A 13321-nucleotide genomic window follows, 5' to 3' on the forward strand; every position below is an offset into this window, starting at 1 on the left:
ATAATTCTTTCCCAGAGCCAGCATCCAGTAGACACAAAACATGAAAGGATTAACAAGTCAATAAAAGGGGAAAAAAAACCCACAAAAGGATTGAAAAAACAAACAAAAACAGGGCGCCTGGATGGCTCAGTGGGTTAAGCCTCTGCCTTTGATTCAGGTCATGATCCTAGGGTCCTGGGATCGAGTCCTGCATCAGGGTCCCTGCTCAGTGGGGAGTCTGCTTCTCTCTCTTCTCCCTCTACCCCTCCCCCTGCTCACAAGCGCGCTCTCTCTCTCTCTCTGTCTCTCAAAAATAAATAAATAAATAATCTTTAAAAAAAAAAAAAAACATAGGCAAAGAACATCACTCTCCTTTTAGGCCTGACTTTTAGGTGTGATTTCTTAAAGGTCCACGTAAGACAAGTTTTCATTCTCTGGGAGCCGTGGCCAATAGCCACTGCAGACATCTGGGTAAGATCTGCCCTGCCCTGGCAATGTTTGTTCAAGAAACAGGGAGGGAGAGCAGAAGGTGGGGTGCAGGCCCTCCACAGCAGAGTAAACATGAGCCAGCCACACTGTGGTCACAGGTGAGTGATAGGCCCTGCTCCCTGCCTCCTCCGGACACGCAGTAATGAACACACTGGACTCCAACAGCACCTTCTTACAAACCCTCAGCACCATGTGAGCTCAAACTTTTCTCCCTGATGCCCTCAGTGGAGCCAAGGTGGTAGGTGTGGGTAGGAAAATCCTGAAGGAAAGCGGGGATGTTCTACAGAAACCAGGGGGCACCAGACCCCTCAGTCAGGACCGGATATTCTCCATGGGGGTGGGGGTGAGGGCAGGCCACACACATGGCTACCTTGACGGGAGGGATCCCTGCTGTTCTCCTTCCTTCCTGTCCCAAAGGGGCAAAATAAGAACCCAACGTCACTGCTTTTTCTGTGGGTGCATCTCTCAAGAACTTTCTCTATGCCAGGAACCACAGGCAGGCTAGAACAGGCCCCACCTGAACTTGTCAGCCACTCTGGCCAAAGACCACACCACGGAGAGCTCTTGGGGTGCACGGGCTCTGCCCAGGTCTCCTCAGCATGGTGTGTGGGGTATTTCAGAGAGCACCCAAACATCACCTCCCCAGGTCCGAGTCCACATAGTCTTAACCTCGGGGCAGGGCTCCCCATGGCTAGTCCCCAGCACTGATGGGATTCCACTTAAACCAGAGCCCCCAGGGAAGAGAGCCCACTGCCCTGCCTGACATCATCACCTTGGCCTCCTTGCTCTTTCCCCAAAGTCGAAGAGCTGGCTCAGCTCCCCTCCCAACCCTAAGATTCTGCCCTGAACATGCAGAGAGAAGCTCGTCAAATCTCTTGGAACAAAACCACAAATGACTAAATGCCCAGCCATCTCCCCAGTCCGGGCTGGCCTTCCCCGCGTCAGCACCGCCGGCCCGCCCCGACCCAGGCAGAGCCAGAACCCAGCTGGGACCGGGGGTGGCCTGGGGGGCAGACAGCCTCCAGCCACCAGCACAGCAGATCTGTGAGCAAGAGGGAAGACTGGCTGCTGACGGAGGCTCGGGCTGGCGGGGGGGCACATTCCGGTTGCATGCTCTGTGCACCCACAAATATTCACCTGCCCAAGAATTTTCACCTTGTCATCTGAGGAATGCGAACAGGAAGGGCCTCTGATAAGGCCAGAGGCGTATTTACAGCTTCCTCAGCAGCCTTAATAGTACCCTGGGCAGAGCAAGAATGGCCAGCAGCTCCTTCTGTGGGGAAACTGAGGAATGGGGTGGGAGCCAGAGCTCCTTGGAAGAGCCTATGAGGGTGTGGCTTCGGACCCAGAAATGCTGGGCAGGGCCTGAAGGAAGGAAATGACCCGACAGCCTGAGATGGCCCCAAGGCCTTGGAGGCCAGCCAGTTCTGCCCCACCCGAGAGGTTCTAACCTCGTCCAGCCCCTAGCCAGGGGGACGGTCGGTGCCTCCTTGCCCACGTAAGACTTCGGCAGCAGCATCCCTGCGTTCTGACCTCAGGAAGCCATTCCAAGGATGAATGTGGAAGCCAACATGAAAATCCTTTGGGCTCTTCAGGGAAAAGGCACTACCACTGGTCTTCCTGTGCTCAGAGGAGGGCTGGGCCTGGCCTGAGCCTCTGGTCCCTCTCCTCACACACTCTCCACCCCCATGAGCCAGCCCCTGTGGCAGGAGCCACTTCACCAGCCGGGCAGGGTCCTGGGGGCCAGGCAGGGGGCTGTCTATTCCCTGTCACTCAGGGCCGACATGCCAGGCTTGGCCGAGGCTGAGTGGCTGATAAACTTGGGGGGAAGAGAGAGGATCCCAGACCAAAGCCTCAGCGCTGAGGGGAGATGTCAATTCACTTCCACCTAATAACTCCGTAGGATCAGCAGGCTAACACTCGTTCATTACCAAGTCTAATTAGGCTGGCAGACAAGTGGCATTAATCATTTTTGACTGTACCTGGGATTCAAGCCCCCTTCCCTCCATAATCAGAAAATTTCATGGTCTGATGAAGAGGGGGGACAATTAAGCCACATTTAATGCTTTCACTTTCATCTTTCCAGAAGACAGGAAGCAGGGAGGAGAGGAAACAAGATACAGCTTAGGGACCTCAGACGGCCTCCCTCAAAGCACTCCAGGTCTGTTCTCTGTCCCCAAACACACACACACACACACTCACTCACTCACTCACTTACTCCACTAGGACTTTTTCTAGGAGCAGATCCCAATTAGAGCCCGGGGCGGGAGGAATTGGACGTGGGGGGTTCCACTCTCTTTAACAACTCAACGTCCTTTTCCTTAACCTCCCCAGCCAAACAGGGGCCTGAGTCCACGAAAAGACTTCAAGCCACACACTTCAGTGCTGCTGGGTGTACTGGACAAATAAAATGCTTTCCAAGTGCCCAAGAGTTCTAGGGTCTGCACCAGGGCAACTCAATGTCGCAGTAACCTCTCCTACAAAGAAGGCACCACAAGAGATGACTCCACAGGACCCAGTGGCTGTCACATGGGTGGTTCCAGTCTTTACAGAGAGGTGGGTTGAGCCCAGCCATTAATGAAGTGACAAGACAGAGCCGGGAAGGCTGGACAAGGGGCCCTGTGGGACATGAGTCTCACTCACCCCAGAAAGTCCCCTGCCCCTGAGGTCTCATGGCGAGCACCTCCTCTTCATATCATAATTAAACATCTATCAAATGGGGAGTAGGATAAGGAGCCCCAGGGCTCCCCTTTCAACCCTATAATCCCAATCACATAACACTTCATAGTTCTGAACAATGACGCGTCCAGAGAAGGCTCCAGGCACTCACTAGCACCATGTAAGGTATGTCCAAGCATCGCTCCTTGAATGTGGAGTTGGACTTCGGGTTTCCCCATTTTCCAGACTTTCTCTAGTCCAGGATGGCTTACATATCCACAAAACGAGATGAAAGGTAAAAGGTCAACTCCATGTGTCTTCTACAGAAGAAACGGTCCATGACCTGTAAAGGACATTTCTGATACCAAAGCCAAAGGGCAGCCGGTGACTTTCGCAGGGTGTTTGCTGTTGGCCTTGCCCTCCTGGAATGCTGGAGGTGGGTTCTCGCCACTGCCATTGCCCCCACCCCAAAGCACACAAGCGTTCACATAATCTCTCTGTGTGTCTCTCGGTCTCTCTGCGTCTCTCTCTTTTTGCTTCTGTCTCTCCGCCTCTCTCTTTCCCCCAAACCCCACTGGATATCTTTCTCTATCTAATAAACATGATTTCTTTAATCCTGGAGATTAATATTAACTCTGAACCCCTCTGTGGGCAAATCCAGCATTAACCAGAGTCCGTTACAGACCTGGAAGTAGGGGTAAGGCTAAGTTAGAGGGGTTTTCACTAAACAGGCAGGCAGACCATGGGAAGACAGCTTTCTAAAAGTTTCCCTTATTAAGAGCGCATCTTGCCAACATGGCTGCCACCCATCGTCAGGCTCCTGCCCTGACCTACGTCATTCATATACCACTGCCCTTCTGCTTGTTTCCAAGAGCAGAGAGATTGAAGAGGAAAAACAAGCCACCACCTTCATCAAATGCTACTTACTGAGGCTGCTCTGAGCCTGGCACTTTGTTGGGGGCAAGTGATATAAAGACAAGGCATCAATGTCTTAGTGCTCTCTAAGCTACTGGCATTCAGTGAGGATGCTTCTCGACCACAGCGGGCAGGAGTGGTGTTTCTGGAGGACAGTTGATACCCGCAAATCCTGGGACGCTCATGGCACTCGCTTCCCCATTACTTCAGCCAGGCAGGGTTTGAAAACTGTACTCACTGCTTGGAAAGGTGATCCTCAGAGGTGTCATGAGCCCAGACAAATTGTTACAGCTGTTGGATGGGAGGGGATAACAGTAACATTCGTATTGCATTAAACGTTCATAATGTCTTTTGCCAGGCACTGTGTTAAGCATTTTACATATATTAATTCATTTAATTCTCACATTAACACAATGAAGTAGGTAATGTTATTATCCCCATTTTTTTTAAAACAAGGAAGCAGATGCGCACAGAGAGGCCCAGAATAACACAGAGATTAAGTGTCAGAGTAAGGATTCGAACTCAGGTCTTCTAGTGTCAGTCTGTTCTCTTAATCGCTGCCTGCTACCGCCTTTTTAAGGTCATATTTCTGAACCTTGCTTTTCAAAACAAAGATAAAACAAACCAAGCCCACCACGGAATTAGATCTTCAACTTACACAAAGATGCTCGGTGAGTTTGGCCAGAGGTGTCTTCACCTGCCTGTGGCTCATTTGCACATCAGAACATTTCTCAACTGTTCCCATCCAGCCACAGGTCCACAAGTAGTTAAATATTAATAACAACAGAGACTCCGCTCATTAGTCCCCTGACTCCAGCCCTGCTCCCATCTCTGGTATTCAGGCATCCCCCAAATGTCTTACTACAGACTAGAATTCCAATGAAGTGGGTTTCTCAGGATTCTAGCACAACTAGATCCATGACAGTGAGAACACTGGCTCTGTGTGTGTTTATAGAATTGGTGGAGACAGTCACGTACCCTAGGACACTTGAGAGGGCAATCGTGGCCAAGACATCATGGGCAAGCTACATGTGACTGGACTGTAGGGTCAAGAGCATTTACCAAGTGACGGCAGCCCTCCACCCACACCACGCACCTCTAGAAAGTTCACTCTTTCCTTTTGTACTAGCACCTGAACTGTGAGTTCTGGTGGTGGAGGGAGCAACACCTACTTTCCCCTCCAATCCTTCCCTTCCACTTGACCCTGGCTTAGAAGGTGAGCTTTCCTTGCCCGAAGCCAGCTGCAGCAGGAGGCACCCCGCACAGCCTCTGCTGGGAACTGCGGACGCAGGCAAGGTAGGCTTTTCCTGATGGGCGGTAGCTGCTGCAGTCCGATGGGGGCGGTGGGGCTTTGGTCAAGGGGGGAGGGCCTTTGCTGACAGATACAAACCACAAGCCACTTCCAGAGATGCTTGTTAGGGGCTGTGCCAGCCTCTGTGCTTTGTACTTCCGATATTTAAACTATCTCTATAAACACATAAACACGTGGATATGGATATCCTCCACCAAACATGGCAACTGCAAATATGGGCGTGGGGAGAGGACACCCGTGAAAGAAATACACACACCGACCTGTAGGAAGCGAAAAATAACCCCCACCTCCAAGAAGACTGCAAATTTGCTCAGAAAGTCTACACACTGGGTGTCTAGTGGTCTACAGTCAGGCTTTGAGAAGAGTCTGTCTCCGAAGGAGGTGGGGGGCCTGAGAGCTCCGGGGAGGAAAGTACTGGACAGGGAGTTGGGGAATTTTAGAGCCTGATGACTGGTGCAGTAAGCTAGGAGGAAGAGGAGAAGGAGGGGGAGGAGGAGAGGGAGGAGGGGGAGACGGAGGGGGAAGAGGGGGAGGAAGGGAGACAGGACACTGCCAAACATTAGAGCAGAGTCCAAAGGTTTGAGGGGCCAGAGGTGAAAGGCAAGGGGCGGGGCACAGGTCCAGGGTGACCTCAGGCTCACTTCAACCTACAGCCTGTTTCCATCCAAAGCCTAACCAGGTCTCTTTCCTGTCCCAACAGTGCGCCCTAAAGGAGAGGCGTAACACAGGGGGGCATGTACCATGGGCCTGGACCACAGGCGACAAACAAGCCATATTCCCATTAACCCTAATAAGCACCGGTCAAATGGCCATATCAATACCAGTCTCACAACCCACTGTCAAGAAGCTACAACAAAAGCAAGAGGGTGCGTGGGAGACAACGGAATGACCTTGACGCCGTGGTCATCATCCCCAACCTGAGTGAGTGACTCTGTGTGTGTGTGTGTGTGTAGGGGCGGGGTACGCACCTGTCAGGGAAAGAGGTATTTGTCAAACACAGCATCGCCATAGCTGGGCGGTAGGCAGTCACTAAAGCCTACCCGCCAGGGGACTAAGAAGCAGTCCCCCCGGGCGTGTCTCCCTTGGTTGAAGTGGAGAAGAGCAATGACCGTCCCCTGCGCCAGCCCCCTGGCAGTTCCCCCGCCCCCCCCGCCCCCCGGCGGACTGCGGGCTTCCCGCGCGCCCCTCCCCTGCCCTGCCCTCACACTCACTAGCGCAGCGCAGCGCCTGCCGCAGCACCTCTCGTCCGCACAGGTCACACCAGCCCGGGCCGCTCCGCAGCGCCAGGTCGGCGAAGCTGTGCCCCTCGCCTCGCTCCACCGGGACGCGGGGATCCTGCGGCTGCTCGAAGATGCTCCGCACGTCGCGGGGCCGGGGCGCTCCAGGCCGCCGCCGCAGTCTCTGCTGCAGACCAGGCCGGAGAGGGCGGGCGGGTCGCGAGGCCCGAGGTTGGGGCTCCGGGTCCCCCCGGGCCGCCCTCCGGGCGCCGCGCCCCTCGTGCGCCCCGGGCGCAGTGGAGAGGGGCGCGGGGGCGCAGCGGCGCGAGGAGCGGCCGGGGGGCGGCGGCGGCTCGGGGCCGCTCAGGCTCTGCAGGTAGCGCGGCGGTTCTGGGTCCAAGAGCAGCCGGTAGGGACGCTGCCCGATGGCCGGGGACGCCATGGCCATGCCTGGCGAGCGACGGCGGCTGGCGGTGGCGGCGGCGCGGCTCCCGAGTCAGCCTCGAGAGAAGGGCGGCCCCACACGAGCGCGCCTTTAAAGGGACCGCAGCCTGCAGGGCGGGGCGGGGGCGGGGAGACGGGCGCGCGGCAGGAAGGGCGCCCCGGGGAACCCCCGACCGGCCGAGCGGCGGGGGGCGCGGGAGGCAGCGCAGATTTCGGGGCGTCTGCGGGGAGCGGACCGGACGACCGGGGCCGTTGAAGAGGCGTTGCTGTCGGGACCGTCTTGCCTTCAGCCCTGCCTCTTCCCTCTCCCATCACTTCCCCCAACACCAGCTCCCCCCTCTCCCCCGCATCCCTGCACCCCAACACGCCCAGGTGAGGGAGCAGGCGGCAGGGAAGGGCTTAGGAACTCGCTGGGGATGGGTCTTGGGAGAGGTCCCCGGGCCGGGTGCCCGCGCGCCACCCTCCCGCTTCTCCTGCCCACGGGAGGGTGTGGGCCGTGCCACCCCCCCGACGCCGCCGACGCCCCCTGGCCAGCCGGCCGCGCGTGGGTTGGGCAGGCCCCGCCGGCGCTCCGGCCCCCGCAGCAGCGCCGAGTCCCGTGACGCCGAGGGACGCGCCGCGGGGGACGCTTCCGAGGCTGACCGCGGGAAGCCGCCTCCGCGGCCGGCTAGGGTGTCCGCCGGCGACTTTCACTCTTGCTGGATTTCCCCTCTCTGGGCAGCCCTGTCTGGTAGGATATTCCTTTCCCGGAAGGCTGGGGTTGTATGATCGGGGGCCCTGGGGGATCGTGAGACCGCTCCCTCGCCGCATGGTTTGGGAGAGCTTATCTTCCTAAACCAAACCCTCCTTTCCCCACAGCTGCTCCAGGAACTACTGTGGAAACACCAGCCCCGAAAGCCCTACTCTGTATTAGGGATGGACAGCTCACCTGTGGGACCCGAAGACGAACTCCTTCCTGCTGGCGCCAGAGCCGGCTTCATAACCTCCTCTGTCCCTTCCATTTGGATGCTCTGATTTCACCGTCTTGAAAGTCTTAATACTTTTTGAACAGAGGGCCCGTCATTTTCTCTTTACACTAGGTCCTACAAATTACGTAGCCTGTCCTGATCGTCTCTCGTGGGCGGGCAACGGGACTGCTGGATCTTTGAACAGGCCAGCTGCATGACCCGGGGCCCTTTCCAGCCTCTCTAGGTTTTTGTTTTTGCCTGTAAATTGGTCTGGGAGTGGGAAGACAGGTAAATGCTTTTGCGATCCACCACTCTGACGCGGTGGTCACTGACTGTCCTCTTAAAACTTGGGGTTCAGTTTGGTTGATTTAACAGAGGTCACCAGCAACCAACTTTGGAAATAATCTAAATTCCTCTAGACCTGAGACGCACTCTCTTCTTCCCAGGCCAGAGATGGGACTCCCCCTAGCGTCTGGTAGGGGAATCTTCACTTTTGCTTTTTCTTTCCTCTTGGAGGTAATTTTTAGGTAATTCCTGAAATTTCAAGAGTCGAGTGGTCAGGGAATTCCCAGTCTGCTTTGGTCCATGGCTTCTCCTTCATGGTGGTGGCAATCAGAAAGTCCTCCTCATTTGTAGTGCCGTGTCCCCGGGTCTCACGAGAGGCTGGAGCTTCTCACTTGAGGAGGTCGTTTCTGGGCACAAGGGAAAATAGGCAACTCGACAGTGTTACAGAGCAGAAGGAGTTGAGATGAGGGAGGGTGCATCATGAGCCACCCCTTTTACTCCCTTCCCCCACCTTTCCGCTCCCCTGTCTGAACCTTGCTTTCTCTCCCATCAGTGGTTTCAAACTTTGGCGTGCAGTCCGTTGCAGGGCTTGTTAAATCACAGATTACAGGGCTCCACCCCTAGAGTTTCTGACTCAGTAGGAGTTTAGGGCTGAGGTTTGAGATGTTGCATTTTTAACAGATTCCCAGGTGGTGTTGCTGCTGCTGGCCCAAGGACTCCACTGCTCTAGATCTAAGGTGGTGATAAGGGGGGCTTCTCTGTTCTTTTCCCCACAGGGCAGGTGAACTTCAGTGGGCACACTGAGAAAAACTCATGGCGGCGGTGGGGGGGGGCGGGGGGGGGCTCTATCCCAGAATGCTTTCTGCTGAATGTTCACGCAGGAAAGTACAGTTCTCCTTTTTGGTCTCTTATTTCCACCTCTTCCACTTTTTCAGCAGTTTTCTTGGGGTTGTTGCAGAAACCTGCATTGCGTATAAAGATCTGCTTGTACCCACCCCTCTGTTATCCATCCATCACCACAGGCTTGAGACTCGTTGGAGGAGATCACTCCCTCCCAGGAGGCAGGGAGCTGGGTGAGGTCCAGGGTGTGGACCCAGCTTGAGCTCTGGGTGACAGCTGGGTATGGCAAGAAGAAAAGACCTGGCAATGAGCACATCTCTGAAAGGCCAGTTCTAAAATGCCATTTGTGAAATAATTGCCAACAATTGCCATCTCGGTCCTCCATCCCCCTCCCTGCCCCCACCAAGCATGAGTTTGGGCAGCCCAGGCTGCCCAAATAGAGAGGCTCATTGGATGAGTGTCTCCTTTAGCCCTGGGAAACTGAGGACTGTCTGGAACAACCAGACGTAAACCCCCTCCCGTTTGTCTGAGATGCACAGAAAAATTGGGTTTCCCTTCCTGCTCCAGCTCTGATTTGGAGGAATGGGGGTGGCTGCTCTCGGCCCTGGATGGTGGAGGAGATTGTGCAGGGCCAGAGCCCTACATTTGGCTTCTGGGATGGGAACGGAGATGAAGATGGGGATAACATAACCTCATGTAGCCAACCCAAAAAGTTTATCAAGTTTATCTTAAGGTTCATCTGCCTGAGCCAAGAAATTGAGGTTGGGAGAGGTAGTTGCCACCCCTGACCCCCAACAGGAGGCTCCCTGCCTGGGACTTGCCTCCTCTGATACCATCTTTCCCAGCCCAGTCCCCTTCTTCCCTGAAGGAGCAGCCCCTCCCACAACACACTCTTTCTCAAGTCAGTCCTCCTTCCCCAGGGAGGAAGTACTAAAGAAATCCGAGTCTCAGTGGAGGGTCAGGACGATGCCTGGCCTGGCGCAGTGTCCGATGCTTGAGGTTCAGAGTTGTTTGGATGGCTCTTTGGTCTGGCGGGCTAGCAGGGTGAAAGCATAGCATCTGCTGAGACACGTCCACTGGGAGTTTTTCCCGTGTTCGCAGATCCTCTTGGCCCAGAGCCATCGACTTTTTTCTGTTTGTGACTCACTCCCAGGAGAGTAGGTGTGCTGTTTTTATTTTTGACCAAGGGGAAAGATTATGCGAGTTGTTGGAGTGTGTGGTCAGTGTGTGAGGTCACTTCAGAGGTGGTCCGGGAGCGTGTTGGTTCCTCCATGGCGGGGGGGGGGGGGGGGGGGCTGTGTCAGGACTGTCCCCCCCCCCCCCCCTGCTGAGCTTCCCAGTAGGAAGGAAAGGGGAAGGACAGAATGCATCCTGACTTTCTGAAGGGGAAGTTTTCGGTTTTGCTTGGCTTTGAGGCATCTGAAGTCGCTGAAATCCCCAGAGCATGTCGGGGACCTCCCAGTGATTCTGAGAGAACAGCTGTTTGCATAAGCACTGGACCAGTCAGGACAGGTTAGGTTATGCTGCGGTAATAACCTGCAAATCTCACTGCCTTTAAACTAGAAACCTCTTTCTCACTCTGACATGCCCTCTGCCAGTTGGCAGGGAGGCTCTTCTTCAAAGCCACTCAGGGCCCCAGGCTGATGGAGCGGCCACCACATCACATGTTGCCGGCCACTATGCAGAAGGAAGCCAAGAGAGCCCCGAGGCGTAGAGCCCGCCCTCCACAAGGGGGGCAATGCCGTCCTGTGCTCAGAATGGGGAAAGAGCTGGAACTATTTGGCAGACAGCACTAGTGACCAGCGCACCTGCCGGGGCACAGAGCACTTCTTCATTTAACAAGTAGCTAAGATCTGCTCTCTAGCGGGCGCTGCTGTCGGCGCTAAAGGTCCAACAGTGGAACGGACGTGTTCCTGAAGCTTCCATTTTCAGGGGAGAGCCAGATAATAAACATGCAAACATAAGTGTAATATAGGGTCAGGTCCTGAGTACTTCATGGTGAAAAGTAAAGCACATGAAGAGGATAGAAAATGGCAGGGGCAACTCTAAGGTCGGACGGCCAGGAGAGACCTCTCCGAGGAGCAGACATTTAAACACAGACCTGAGTGGAGGAAGCCCTGTGTCTGTCTGAGCAAGGGCAGTCCAGGCAGGGCAACAACAGCCCCGAATGTTCCCATACCTTAGGAGTGGGAGTTTGTTCCAAATGCAGATCCCCAGACCCCACCTCCAGAGATCCAGGGAATTGGGTACTGGCCTATGTTTTATAGGAGTTGATTAAGGTGCCTCACAGACCCCACTCTGAAAATGGGCACAAGGCAGTGAGTAGCTCGGATTGTGGGACGACCCCTCCATAGACATTTGAGGGGAAACGCTCTCACCCTTGTTGAGAGCAGGGTTACAGCTCTGCACGTGACTTCTCTTCCCTTGTTGGGCAGGTTGTTGGACGCAGAGCTCAGCCTCCCATGGAAGTGGGGAATCTTGGGGGTCAGTAACACTTTCTATTGCTAGACTGTGAGCCGGGACCGTAATAAAATGTTGCTGGAGAATTAAAATGTTTGTAAAAGTCTCTCGTCAAATGTTATGTGTTATATTTACTCAAGAAATATGCATCCAGTGCTTACTGTGGGGCTGGCACTTTGGGCTTGAATGACTTGATCTTCATGGCAACTCTGTGAAATGGCTGACATTCCTATTTTTCAGATGAGAAAATTGAGGCTCAGAGAAGACATGTGACTAGCCCCCAAAATGTGTCACAGTCTGGACTCAAATGCACAATTTTGCCTTTACACTACCCAACTGGTGTGGTAAAAAGGACAGTGTTTAAACATCTCTGATCTCACTTTGTAGGTGCAGTTTCAAGAATCAGCAAAATACTTCCCTGTTTTTCTTTCCCTGTTGAAATCCTCTTCAGTATTCAAGGTCGAATCCAAATGCCATAGAGCCTTCCCAGAGTTGCCCAGACCTGATCCTCACTCTTTCTTCTGGGACCCTACAAGCTGCTTGCGTCTCTAACACTCACATCATCATGATGTGAGTCACGATTTACATTTTGCCTTCCCCACTTGCGTCTTTTTTTTTTTTAAAGATTTTATTTGAGAGAGAGAATGAGATAGAGAGAGCATGAGATGGGGGAGGGTTAGAGGGAGAGGCAGACTCCCTGCTGAGCAGGGAGCCCGATGCGGGACTCGATCCCGCGATTCCGCGATTCCGCGATTCTGCGATTCCAGGATCATGACCCGAGTCGAAGGCAGTCACTTAACCAACTGAGCCACCCAGGCCCCCCCACCTGACTTGCGTCTTGCTGGTCTTTCTGATCACACGGTACAGGGCAAGTAAGAGGTGCTCAATAAATGTTGAATGAAATGAATTCACCTGTCAGCTCCCAACTGGTACCTAATCCCAAACTCATCTCTTAACACCCTTTAGGCCATGGCTCCTGCAGGGCGGGGAGACAAGGAATTGCCTGGCCCAGCGAGAACAGAAGGCACCCAGTGACCTGATGGGGCCGGGTGGGTGGCAATGGTGTTGGGAACTCTGTTTAAGGCTCATGTGCATCCTCCCAAGTTGATGGTCACTGGGGCGGATTTCTTGCCTCCTGGGCCAGGGGTGAGAGCTGGTAAGACACCATCCCCACTTCAGGAGGGTGGGTTTTCTCTGGGTCACCGAGCTCCCGTGCTCCCACGGGGCACATCCAGGTCCTTGACAGTACTTAGGACAAGAGGGTCAGAATGCAGCAGGGATGTGAGGGCTCCTGGAAAGGTGTCCCCATGCAGGGTGGGGGTGGGTGGGGCTTGTTGGCCAGAAGTCAGTGGCGCCTCCCCCGTCTGCCTCTCAATAATGGAATTTTTCCGTCCCAAGTCACTCTGCCGGGCTTATGATAAGACTGGTTTGTGTATGTTTCTTCTTTCCGTGTGGAAAAACTCAGATATTCCAGGCAGATTTGTCAGCAGCTCTCCCCCACTCAGCCAGCAGGGAGGCTCCAAGCCACAGGCACTTACATTCCAGCACTAAGCCCGCTCTGGGCCCATCGCTGTGGCAGGAAGCCGGGGACTGGGACTGGGACAGACCAGCACGAGCACAGTGGCCTGGATGGCCTTCCAGGCTAGCCCAGCTCTCGCCCCAGCCCCCTCACATGTGCGCGCGCGCGCGCGCGCGCACACACACACACACACACACACACACACACACACACCCGTCTCTTCCAGGTCTCTATCTTGTTCCCCTCATTTCTGCCC

At 54.7% G+C, this 13321-nt stretch overlaps 1 protein-coding gene across 1 annotated transcript in view; it reads right to left on the reverse strand.

Annotated features, from left to right (window-relative positions):
* Positions 1-7018, reverse strand: part of RASSF5 (Ras association domain family member 5) — a 64313-nt gene extending 57295 nt beyond the window's left edge. Inside the window, exon 1 of the mRNA XM_021686568.2 lies at positions 6565-7018. Coding sequence (XP_021542243.1) covers positions 6565-7018 — 454 coding nt within the window. The remainder of the gene's footprint in view (positions 1-6564) is intronic.
* Between the last annotated feature and the right edge of the window lie 6303 nt (positions 7019-13321).

This window comes from Neomonachus schauinslandi, chromosome 6, assembly GCF_002201575.2.
Source record: "Neomonachus schauinslandi chromosome 6, ASM220157v2, whole genome shotgun sequence".
Lineage (NCBI taxonomy): Eukaryota > Metazoa > Chordata > Mammalia > Carnivora > Phocidae > Neomonachus > Neomonachus schauinslandi.